Source organism: Gymnoscopelus microlampas (assembly GCF_963454915.1).
Source record: "Gymnoscopelus microlampas genome assembly, chromosome: 1".
In the NCBI taxonomy this organism is placed as follows: domain Eukaryota; kingdom Metazoa; phylum Chordata; class Actinopteri; order Myctophiformes; family Myctophidae; genus Gymnoscopelus; species Gymnoscopelus microlampas.
In genome coordinates this window covers 22,495,112-22,507,741 of record NC_139962.1, presented here as the reverse complement: position 1 = coordinate 22,507,741, position 12,630 = coordinate 22,495,112, and the positions used below count along the sequence as shown (strand labels likewise).

Below are 12,630 nucleotides of genomic sequence, written 5' to 3'. Positions count from 1 at the left end.
AGGGTTAGGATTCGGGTTAGGGTTATGTTATTTAATTCTTATTTTTGCCTGATTTTACCGATTTATTATCAAAAAAAAAAATTTTTGTGCAAAAAGTGGGGGGTATGAAATCTTCTCTGTAATAGGAGTATGATAATAATAACTATAATAAACTAGTACATACAATACATAGATATCTTGCTCACCCTCTCCCACCCACCCCACCAATCTAACATTTGGGGGGGTCATTTCTGGGCATCAATTTAGAAGATTATCCTAGGGCTAGTTACAAATGGCAGACAGGTGCTCTTTTATGGGGATTTTGAAGGAGGGTAAGGAGTTACACTTATTGATGTTTGTTGGGGGGGCATTCCACATTTTGGTGGCATAGCAGTAGAACAAATTTGACCCCATGTTTGTAGACGTACAAACATGTTTTTGATGTACTTTGTGTTACAGGACAGAGTTCTAAAACAGTGAGTCCTCTCAAAGTGGTTGCAGTGTGTCTGGGGATGATGTGTCTTATACTGCTGGGTGGCATCATTGGCCAGGCTGTGCAACGTGAGTATGGAGAGATTGAATTTATTGACATTTATCTATCTGTTGGAACTACAAAGGCCACCACAGCATTAACCAACTTACAATTTAATATTCAGCCATTTAGCAGAAGCTCTTATACAGAGCTACTAATAAATGCTATGAGCAGGGGAAAAAGCCACACCTTTGTGTGAATTTTATGTTTAACCCTGTAAAGCCTGAACTATGAAGGAAAGGTCAGAACATTCCAAAATTTTGAAAAGGGACACTTTATTGGGTCTTAAAACATTATTTATTTTGTTTTATGTTTTTTAACATTCCTTTGTATAATTTATTTGTTGTATCATATTTGATACAAGGGGTATTACAAGGGGTATTTCAAGTCGGTTTTAACAACTTTAACATTTATTTTAGACTTGTAGTATCAAATAAGTATCAAAAGTATCGAATATGATACAAACACTTTGACATCGTAAAAAAACAAACTCAAATGCTACATTTTGAGAGCTCATAACTGCATTCAAGTTATCCAACACTTATTTCAAAATATCAGTAAATATATACTAGGAAAACTTACCAGAACTGCTTGAAAAATAATTGTTTGTAATAGTGCATCAACCTCTCCTGTTTAGTTGATGGCAGCCATTTTGGGTCAGACCACCTGAGGCTCTGTAAATACCTGCAGTGCAAATGGTATGGTCCAGGGGGAAGTGGGCATGTGTCAGATATGATACAACAGGTTCTTGGTCCAAGCATTGATTACACTGATTTATTACAAAATAATTAGTTGTGTGTATCATATATGATACATTTGGCGTTATAGAGATAGATACACCTTTATATTCAAGGTGTATATCATATCAGCTACACATCAAAGGTCTAGATACAGAGACACAGCTAAGAAAATTAGTTTAAACAAATATGATAAAAATTGAAGACTGAAAGGGGGGGGGGTGAAAACGTAGGCTGATTGTATAGTTTTTAGAATTACAGCCTTCCTCACCATCTTGTTCAATGTGTTAATGGCCTATGTGCCCCCCCTCCCAGCAGACCATTGAGGCAAATAATTCTCCCTCTACAGTAGTTTATTGTTGTTTGCATCCACACAGATGCTTCACCTCATCATGAACAGTAACAACAACTGTGTTTATCATCACCTGTTGGTCCTTTACAGATCATTCAGACAATAACCAGAACAACTGTCATAACCTGACCCTGGAGAAAGACCAGCTTGACACCAAATACTACAACCTGACCCTGGAGAAAGACCAATTGCAAAGTGAATTAAACCAGCTTAAGAGAAAGACAGCAGGTGAGAGAGGGTATAATCCTTTTCTGAATGAATATTAATTTGTGTATTGTTATGGATATCTTAATTATTGTCAAGCATGTAGTGGTACAAACAAAGAATAAACACGAAATGTTTTATTTTCCTCAGTCAGATATATAGTCTATAATTCTGATAACATTACTCAAATCATTTCTTACTTAGGTTTTGTATTAGAATCAGAATCAGGTTTATTGTCACATCACAGGTTTACAGGAGTAAAAAAGTGGGTGAAATTAGTTTTTGTGAAAAAGTTCTATCACTTTGTTTTTTCCATAAAAAAAAAGAAAAGGGAAGAAGAGGGGAGGGGAGGCAAGGGGGAAGAGAGATCAATCAAAGAAAACAAACAAGTATTGACTACTATTAGAATGATCACTTCATTGAAAATCTATCAGTAAAACTCCTGTTTGATGTTTAGTCAAGTCGTGTCCCAGTGGATGGAAGAAGTTTGGATTTAGCTGTTATTATGGATCTACCGGTACTCATTCTACTGAATGGAAAACCTGGTATGAAAGCAGAGAAGAATGTCAGAAGACTGGGGCTGATCTGGTGATCATTAACAGTTGGGAAGTGCAGGTTAGTGTGTGTGTGTGTGTGTGTGTGTGTGTGTGTGTGTGTGTGTGTGTGTGTGTGTGTGTGTGTGTGTGTGTGTGTGTGTGTGTGTGTGTGTGTGTGTGTGTGCGTGCGTGCGTGCGTGCGTGCGTGCGTGCGTGCGTGCGTGCGTGCGTGCGTGTAATTCTGTGGTTACAGTGAAATCCTGAATGTATTAGAGAAAATAATTATTGTTCAATTATCCACATATTATCAGGGATTCGTCAATGGATTGATCAGCAATGGAGCACCTTGGATTGGTCTAAAACGAACCGCAGGAAAATGGACGTGGGTGGACGGAACTCCAGTGACAATACAGTGAGACATTGTATTAGTTTTTATATTGTAATTCTATCGAAGTCACTGAATGCGAGTGACTGAGTGGATGTGATTAAAATTCATCATGTTTATTCCGCAGGAAATGGGCCAGTGGATATCCTTATAACCTTGAAGACATGGACTGTGCCTACTACTCCCGCCGGCACAATGATTGGTATAATGCGTTATGTTCAGTAAAGAGACGATGGATCTGTGAGAAGATGTATGTATCTTAATCTCATTGATGAAACCGCAGCTTAATTAGTGTTCTGCAAGTTAAACAGTCGTAATTAGTATTGAAACTGAGGAAAACAGTTTAATTGTACAAACGGGTGTATCCATAATCACGTTAATACAAACCACCACTAGGGTGGTTATTAATTCACAGTAGCTTAAAGGAGTTGTTTACCCCAAAAAAACGTATTATCTATCAATTATACGCCCCATGACGCCTGGAATTCATGGAGTTTTGTTTTTATTTTTATTGCATTCCTAAACCAATAATTTGATTGAACCAATAGGAGAATCGAGCCTCCTACTGAAGACTCTGCTGGTCATCAAATTATTGGCTCAGGAATATGAAAAAATAAATAAAAACGTGTCCATGAATTCAAGGCTTCATGGGGAGTGTAATTGATAGAAAATAAATCATGTTTTTGGGTGAACTACTGTTGTTTTTGTAGAGTAAATATCTGTTAACTCTGAAGACAACTACTTGGGTGGCAGATAAAAGAGCTTGGATCTGTGAAGATATATTCATCTTAGCTTCATTGATGAAACTGTAGCTTAGTGATCTGCTTTGACTATTTAAGTCAAACAGTACTAATTAGTTGAGAAACTGAAAACAAAAACAACAACAAAAAAATGTTGTATCCATTATCACATTAATACTAAACACCAACTATTATGGCTTAGCAACGTGGTTATTTATTTTGCTTTAACCACTTAAACCCTATTTAATTAGTAATCTAATGCTTAGTTGACCAGGATCAGCTCTTGTTTCCATCTCTTTGCTGAAAATAGCTGATCTACAAGCTGACGTGTCACTTAAATAAAGGCTTTCAGAAGTTCTGAATGATGTTAAAATATATCAGATCTCACCTCCCTTGCTCCAAAAACAGTTTGGATGTGGTAAGGAGCATGTATTGTGCTATAATGGGCCTTCATAACTTCCATAAGTGTCAACTGTATTTTCAATATTCCATGGGAAGAAATGCACTGATGATGATGAGTATCTCCACTTGAGGCAGCATGCTTGTTTAGAATAGATTGTGCCAAAGACTGGTGTGTATATGCTCACTTTTGCATCTCAACAATTGGCATCAATTGTGTCAAGGTATTGGATGACTAATTGTCGAATAAAAAAATATTTGTGTACTGACTAATTAATCAAATAAAGCGTATTTGGCATCATTAAAGGACATCTAAATGTGTGGGATTTGCATTGTATCTATTTATTTTCTTAACATTTTGAGTTCAACCTTAACCATAAATGGGGGTTACCTTTACAAAAATGTAATCTATTTTGTCTTTACTTATATGGACAATAAGATAAAAATCATACACATGATTATCTATTTGTGAACAAAGGTTATGTTGGTGATCTTCACCTTGACAGAAACTCGCATCATTAAATTCACTTCATTAAAGAAAAGACTCTTTTCCCTTCTGGCTCCCAAACTGTGGAACAAACTCCCCATTGCAGTTAGAACTGTAGACTCACTCCCAATCTTCCGCCGTAAGCTGAAGACTCACCTATCTCCAGACTCCACCTTAGCCCGTAGCACATGACCTAACCTTGATGACCATGCAGTCTTATGCAAATTGAAAGGTTAAAATGTATTTTAGATAGCATGTTATGTAGACAGATGCCAGGTTAATTTGTTGACCTGGCATCCTATAGTTTCTATAGTTTCAATGTACAGATTATTTATTGATATTATGTTTAGAATGATGATAGGTTCTTGGTTTCTTGTAGTTAGGCACTACACTCTATGCATTTGATGTATTACTTTGTGTTTATCTTGTTTACTAGTCTGTAAATCGCTTTGGATTAAGAGCGTCAGCTAAATACCTAGATTGTAAATTATCTTTAAAATAATCAGAGTATCAGATCTTGCAAACAGTGAAATAGAATGGAAGACATGTTCACAAAAGCATAACTGCTCACAACGTTGTGAGCTTGTAGATCTGTTATTTTCATCTCTGTTCATTTCATGCAGCTGTTTTTATACAGACGAATGGAAACGACGAGTTAATATTTGTGACAGTCCTACCTCCTGGCTGCATGACCTTCAGGATCCGGTGGAGCTCCAGCACCTTGTCAGCTCCTCTGACCTTCAGGAAGGTGTGCTTCACGTGGGGCATGAGGAAGTGTAGACCCTTGCTCTTCACAGTCACCATGCTGCCCAGGTCTGTCACCTGTAGAGTTTGATCAACAATTCATACATTTAATCCACTACAACAAATAAGGCATAATCAATACAAATAATATATCATTAATAATCGATGGGGGGGATGGGAGTTGTTTCGCCACGATATGTCACGTTATGCACTTGTACTTCTGTGATTTGTGCTATTTCTGTAGTACAATGAAGGGTTACTTGAGGGGGTTCCAAATGGACCCTTACAGGTCTATAACACGAGTGTACAAATGTATAGGGGTCCTTGAAAATAAAGAGTTTGAGAACCTGTCGTAGACTGACCACATGAAGTGTGAGATACACATGAAGCCATGACGTTATTAGACTCCATCTTGTTTTCGTGAAACCACTTCAGTCTAAGTTCAGACCAATGAGAGATCTAGAAGGTAATGGGTGACAACCTGAGCCAAATCTAGATTTTCAGGCCTATGACAATCTAGATCCGCCTACGGGTCCATTTGGTTCCATTTGTACACTCAGATTTAAATTAGCATTGAGGATTTCACTGTGTAGACTGGGGTCCCAGAGATATGAAAAGGGTTGAGAATCAATGGACTAGGAGATCTAGGCCTACTCCCTGTGCAGATCAATGGATACACAATGACATACACTGTATGGAATTGTAAGTAAAATAAGGTCACATACAGTATGTTTTGTATTACTATACAATGACCATCAAGTAATTTGATACCATACTAAATATCTATAAAACAATGCAAGCAGCACTAGTGTTTTTACTGTAGCACAGATACCAGCAGGCAGGATGTGGGCCCTGAGACGAGGGTGTACGCTACTGAGCAGGACACGATGATAACACAAGGAAGAAGGATGTGGGCACCTGTGGTTTGGACACTGTTTCCTGTTGTGAGAACAAGGCTAAAGGAGCTCAGTCTGTTCTGCCACAGTGAAGACCCATGTAGGACGACAGACATACTGGACAAAGTGAGAAAGATCACATTTAAACATAATAAATATAATTTAGTAATTGTATTGCATAATATATGTACAGTACATTATTTGCAGATTTTGGGGTTATGGTACATGGATAGCAGACTCTACTAGTTTGGGTTTAGGTTCATGGATGTCAGACTCCATCCCCGGTAGGCTGGTTCTCCTCCTGGCAGAGGTCTCAGGTCTCTATCTTCTGCACCAGCTCCACATCCCAGGGATGAGTGATGAAGCTGAGCCCCTCCCCGTCCTCCGCGCTCCACCCTGTGGATGTAGTCCGTCACTGATTCTGGGAAGTCATAGTTGACCACCAGGTGGACCCTGGAAAGTAAGGGGTGAGACAGTTATTCAACCAAATCGATTAAAATGTTTTGTAAAACAAATAGCAAAAAACAGACGACCTACAAGCTGACAACGCGTCGCGATGCGACGTGTTGTGAGCTTGTAGAGCTGCTGATTTTTGCTATTTCTTCTTTGTCTTAAAGTGGTTAATCAGTCCGTTCCATTTGAATCTTTTCGTGTCGATTTATTTATATACACAGTACTGTATATACCGTATGTATAAATAGTTACTTATTTATTTTATAATCAAAGAAAACACACATTTATTCGAAAAAAGTAATGAAAAATAACTAGAGTCGATAAATAGTTGCAGCCTTTACCTGGAAATGTCCTGGCCATTCAAGTTTCATTAGGCCTACTACTGGCATGCAGCACAACTTATTGTTAGTACAAAAATAGCAGTTTAATGGCTCGATGTGTCTTTGAATCATCTTTTTATCCTAGTATGCCAATTAATTGATTTACAATTAAATGAATCATCAGGGTGATGTTAGAGATTGTATTAATCCCCTGCATCATTGTATCATCATGGGCAATGACCCTATTTATTTGTGCTGTGTCTTTGCTTTATGTATTATACAGACACAATTAACCATGTACATCGGCTATTTAAAAATAGATCTACAAGCTCAGAGCTTGGTCTTACAGAGGGCAGAGGTCTTACTTGCCCCTCCTGATCAAAAAACAAAAGAACAAAAATAGCTAAATAAAGAACCCTGAGCAGCTGCTCAAAATGTTACTTGCACATGTACATAGCAAGTAAGCATAGCAATAGACAAGTGACTTTTTTCCCCATGTATATATGCATTTGTGCCTTCTGCTTCTTTTGCAAACTTTTGACACTTTTGCAAAATAAATAAAAATACAATATATTATGTCTATGATAACTGTCCAGGTAGAACTGCATTTTATCATAATGCCGTCCTACCTGTCCAACTTTTCCTTACATCTCATCCAGTGTTATTACTCTATAATATACTGCACTATTTGTATTCTTATTTTTATTACAATTATGTTGTGTTGCTAGCGTTGAGTTCTTACGTTAGCACAATTTTGCAGAACATGTCCCACCAACATTTTGCTGCTTCACCTGTATGAGTAAGTGACAAATTAAACCCTTCTTGATTCTCGATTCTGCAAAATGACTACCGGACATTTCCCAAGGTTCTGTGCTCGGCCTGTTTCAGTTTCACCGGCCTGCAGTTACCTTTGCACCTCACGTCTCATTGGCTAGCACGTCAATCTCAACAGAGACGTCTCCATTACCAATCTTTTTTGTGTTTTCCTCATATCCAGGAGGCATGAAAGCTAATGCATAAGGATAAAGCTTGTGACACCCTGCACGGTACGCCTCCGCCCGCTCCTTACAGTTGCCCAGCACACCGTTACCAAGACTCTCCAGGACGTCTGTGCAGATTTGTATGGTTCTATTGTTGAGCGACTCATCTAGCGCTGTGGCCAGTTCCACAGCCTTCGTTTTCATTGATGGATCCAGATACAGCATCATCTTTGCAGCAGCCAGTCTGTGTGGTATAGAGTCACGGTGCTTAGTGAGGAAGGCCTGGTTGAAACTCTTGGCGTTGCTTTCTCCGAACAGCCGCGCAATCTCCTGCTTAAGCACTGTCCCCACCACCTCTGGCAGGTCCCTGCTCTCCGACACTCCTTTGAAGAAGCGTACTAGACACTGGTGGAGCCATGGGTGGTCTGGATCTATGGGCAATGCTCTCTTCACTGACTGGAGCATCAACAGGAACTTCTTTTTCCTCAAGTAGATCTCAAAGGCCAGAAGGTGTGTGTCTATCTTGTCTTTGACCAGATGTTTGAGAGGTGTCAGGAACTTGATAGCTTCTTCCAGCGGTTTTTCTACCCTGGCCAGCTTGTCAGGAATGAGTTCCTCCTTTATGCCTCCGATCTCCTCATCATCGTCATCGTCCTTCTTCTTCTTCTGGTTCTTCAGCTGCTTCTCCTTCTCAGCGTTCTTCTTGTCTTCCTCCAGCTGGGCCTTCTTCTGGGTTCGCCGCTGCTTGTGCCGCAGCCTTTTCAACTGTGTGGCTGAGAGGTTGGCTGTGTCTGCCTGCAGCTCCTTGTTATCGTCGGTGAGGGGGTTGTCATGGAGACTCAGGTAGATGTTGATGGCGGTGTGGGCGGCCTTGGAGTAGAATGAATGCACCCGCAGAACATCCTCCAGCCTCAGGAGACCTATGAACGAGCGCAGCGTCATCTTCCGCATGCAGTGCGTATGGAAGTCAAGCTGGTCATCTGTGATTTCCGCAAAATGCCTCTCAATTTCGTGGCATTTCTTGAGGGCCTCGCCGAACCTGTTTGCGGACTTGTAGGCTAGCGCACACTCAGTCTGGAACCACATGCACTGTTTCTCGTTCAGGTGCTCTGCTACCGATGCCCCCTCCTGGGTGAATTTAGAGCACATGTCTTCTGCCTCCTTGATCATTCCGGCTTGCAGCATGTACTTGGCACACTTTGAGTTGGTGAATCTGTCAGCAGTGTCCAGGGACTGGGCCTCATCCATCCACTGTGCAGCCTCCCTGATGTTCCCAGCACGCTTGTATATCTTTGCTTTTACAACGTATAGCTCTATGAGGGTAGGCGTGTGCTCGATGGCTGTATTGATGTATTCGAGGGCCAGTGTCTGTTGACCAATCATGTCGTAATGCTGCGCCAGGAAGTACTGCACCCAGAGCAATGTGGTCGGTGGCTCCTCATCCTCACCCTCGTCATTCTGGTTGTACCTTCTGCAGCCTTTTAATGACGTTTCATAACCTACAACTAAGTCTTCTAGTATTGAAACCTTGTCTTTGTCAAGGTATAGTGACTTGAGGGTGGTGAAGACGGGTGGACAGCCTTTACTGAAGTTCATCCTCAGATACCTGTCCAGGACTTCGCAGAACTTCTCACCAGAAAGGAAATTTAGTGGCAGCCTACGAGGAACCAGAGCCCTTGGAAACTTCTCCCAGGCATCCTCATAGATCTTCTGTCTCTCCTCGACACTGCCAGGTTTTAAGGCCTTCTCCAGGCCATGGTAGTGGGTCCAGTTCTCTGGGTTCCTCTCCTGTAGGCGGCGGTAGACCTCGGTAGCCTCCTCCAGACGCTCCAGCTTCAACAGAAGCTCTCCACGCACCTCCTCCAAAGTCAGTTTGTCACAGATCTGATTCTCATAGCTAGTAAGATGCTCCAGGGCCTCCTTATTGCGGCCCGCCTCCCTCAGCACCTGGTTCTGGTATAGCAGCAGTTCACTGTACCCATAGTCCTCCCTGTCTGGAGACACCTGCTGCGTTTTCCTGAACTCCTCAATGATCTTGGAAGCTGTTTTGTAGTCCTGCAGGAGGTGGTAGGCGATAGCGTAGCCAATCCAGGAGGCTCGCTGGGTCGGACACAACTGCAGCAACCGGTACCGTGTGTCCCTGTAACCCTCCAGGTCTCTCACCCGGATCTGGAGCACGGAGATATCGCCGAGGTACTGCAGGTGGTCCTTTTTGCAGTTGAGCGCGTGGCGGTAACACTTGATGGCATCATCGTAGTTCTTGTTGGATCGGTGGAGCAGGGCGTACACATGCCAGCAGGTGTGACTCCAGCTGGCGTTCAGGCCTCTCTTCACCAGCTCAGAGGCCTCCTCCTTCTTCCCCAGAAGATTCAGAAATAAGCCCTTCATCGCCAGGGTTTCTCCATGGTCTGAAAACTTGGGGTTGGAGAGGATCTGTTTGCAGAACTTGAGTCCTTTTCTGTACTGTTTGAGTTCATAACATTGCAGGACCCTCTTGAAGAGACCATTCTCTTTAGGCGGTAAGGTAATGGTCTGCATTGTTGCTGTAGATCAGCTCTCTCAGCAACTTGGAGCTAAAGTTAATAGGATAGTCAAAGCAAGTTGAATAATGTCAGCTTGGCGGTGTGATGTCAGCCTTAGTTCTGACCTCACATTGTGATTGGTTGAGAGGTATTGCAAGCATTTCCAAATATAGACTTTTCTTTGTTACCTGTACCCCTAACAACAACCGCTCCCAACTAGAGACACATGGATCTCCTTATTTGGGGTGACCGTTCAGTGGCGGGCGACTGCCAATTCACTGCAGTGACTTCATATTGATGACGTCAGCCTGGAAACCCCGTATTTGGAGAGACAGATACATCTATATATACAATTTGAATCCTGCGCCATGTCGGTTGTCAGTATGTATGTATGTAGCCAGTGTGACGTAATCTGACATCACGCCAGTGTGACGTAATCTGACATCACGATGAGACGGTATATGACATCACATCCTACCTATAAATTCTAGGATGCCGTCAGATCGCACCAGTTCGACGGCTTGCAGAGGTGATGCACGTCACCTCTTTAGGTGCCTGTAAGGTGGCACTGCAAAGTGAACGACTTAGCGGCCCGAACTTCTAGTAGATTACATACACAGATATCCTATTTCACATCATGCACTAGTCTTCAGGAATCTCTGAAGCCAATATTTGGAGATGGCTGATGTCATCATTGTTGTGTCATCAATACGTCATCAATATTGAGGATACAGTATTGCACGTCAATATAAACATAGCCAAGCTTGTAGATCATTTTATTTTTCTACTAATAATTGTGAAATGGGTCATTCATAACTACTTTTACTTTGGTACCGTAATGCTTTTACTCTTGTACCTTTATTCAAGCAACATTTTGAATCCAGGCATTTTGACTTGAAACCAGAGTATTCCTACATTGTGGTATCGCTACATTTACTTAGGTAAAACAATCTGAGTACTTCCACCACTTCTAATCTCGCCTGCAAGAGTGACTTCTATTCAAAATAGGACAGAGGAGCTCCAGCAGGAGAACTGGGGAGCCGGTGCACAGGCTGATGGATCAGGAGAAGTAAAGGCTCTGACCAGTGTTGCGAGAGAAATAAGCGACGGGTCTATGAAAACAAGCCCAACAGAAGCAACTAGACCACTTTAAACCTATATATATCAGCTATTTGAAGGAGCTGATCTACAAGCTCACCACGCCTTGCGATGCGACGCGTTTTTTTCAAAAAGATATTGAGGGGAAAAAAGGGCAACATTGGGAACATTTTGGAAACATTTTAACAACACAAATTTCAGATGGGGGGTCTGTGCACTAATACATATGCATTTGGGGTTCCTTGACATGAAAATGTTTGAGAACCACTGGTTTAAACAATAAACAATACATTTGGAAGCAAGCCGAAATAAGCAACTAAACTTTAAAAACAAGCCAAAAAACCCCGCAACCCTGAGGAAGTGCTTCCTCTTGCTGAATGATTTAGAACAGTGGTTCTCAACCTTCTTAGGCTGCGAGTACCGCGAACCCCCTAAAATTAAATTCATGTCTTGTAACTCAATAACCATGATTTTTGAGAGAGAGAGAGAGAGAGAGAGAGAGAGAGAGAGAGAGACAGAGTGAGACAGACAGAGACACACACACGCACGCACTCAATATCAAATATCCCCATTATCCAAGTATAAAGACAGTAAAATGATATAGCCTATACACTGTACAAAGAGTTTTTTTTTTTTTTTTACCATCTACACTCTGTGTAAATAATTAAAGTAAATAAGTCAACCTCAGAGTTTCAACTGTTGTGCCATTTTTTACTATGGTAGATATGTTATTCTATAGCACACATGTTACAGCAGACACACACTAGACTGCAGCAGATTTAAACAGGTGAGTTCATTATTAACCTTGTGATTCCCTGTGATTAAGAACTGAGTCTCGATTTAAGGTTGTTTCTTGTTCCATCAGTATTTAGCTGATAAGCTTGTTTTCCAGTAGATTCATGATTCAAATAAGTAGAGAGAAGTTCTTCACTTGTTGTTAGCACATCTAGCAGTCTGCAATATTTTCAATATGTCTCAACTCCTACATTTCAAGTGCTTATCAGTTCAAATATGATTTTTTTGGGAGGTCACGGGCAGCTAGGGCTGGGACCCGGAACCGGAGGGATCGGGTTGAACCGGATCCAACATCGAGGAACCAGCCCAGCCCCAGCGCGTGACCTCGTGCTGCGCTGCGAGCTGCAATTTAGTTTCACATTTTTGAAAAATCTAATCTAAGTGTCTTAATGGGTAAAAACAGAAAGTAACCAAAATTGGAACAATAATTGATTCACCTTCAAGCCCGCCCATTCCACGCAAACACTGTTC

General features: G+C 41.3%; 1 protein-coding gene across 1 annotated transcript; it reads right to left on the bottom strand.

The window, feature by feature from the left end:
- Window positions 1-4,272: 4,272 nt before the first annotated feature.
- LOC311043174 (N-alpha-acetyltransferase 15, NatA auxiliary subunit-like) lies at window positions 4,273-10,282 on the bottom strand (the record flags this gene model as incomplete). Its single annotated transcript, XM_084054358.1, has 5 exons — window positions 4,273-4,286; window positions 5,029-5,173; window positions 5,928-6,108; window positions 6,235-6,444; window positions 7,686-10,282. 5 exons carry the CDS (start codon window positions 10,280-10,282, stop codon window positions 4,273-4,275), a joined length of 3,147 nt encoding a protein of 1,048 aa, XP_083910484.1.
- Window positions 10,283-12,630: the final 2,348 nt, after the last annotated feature.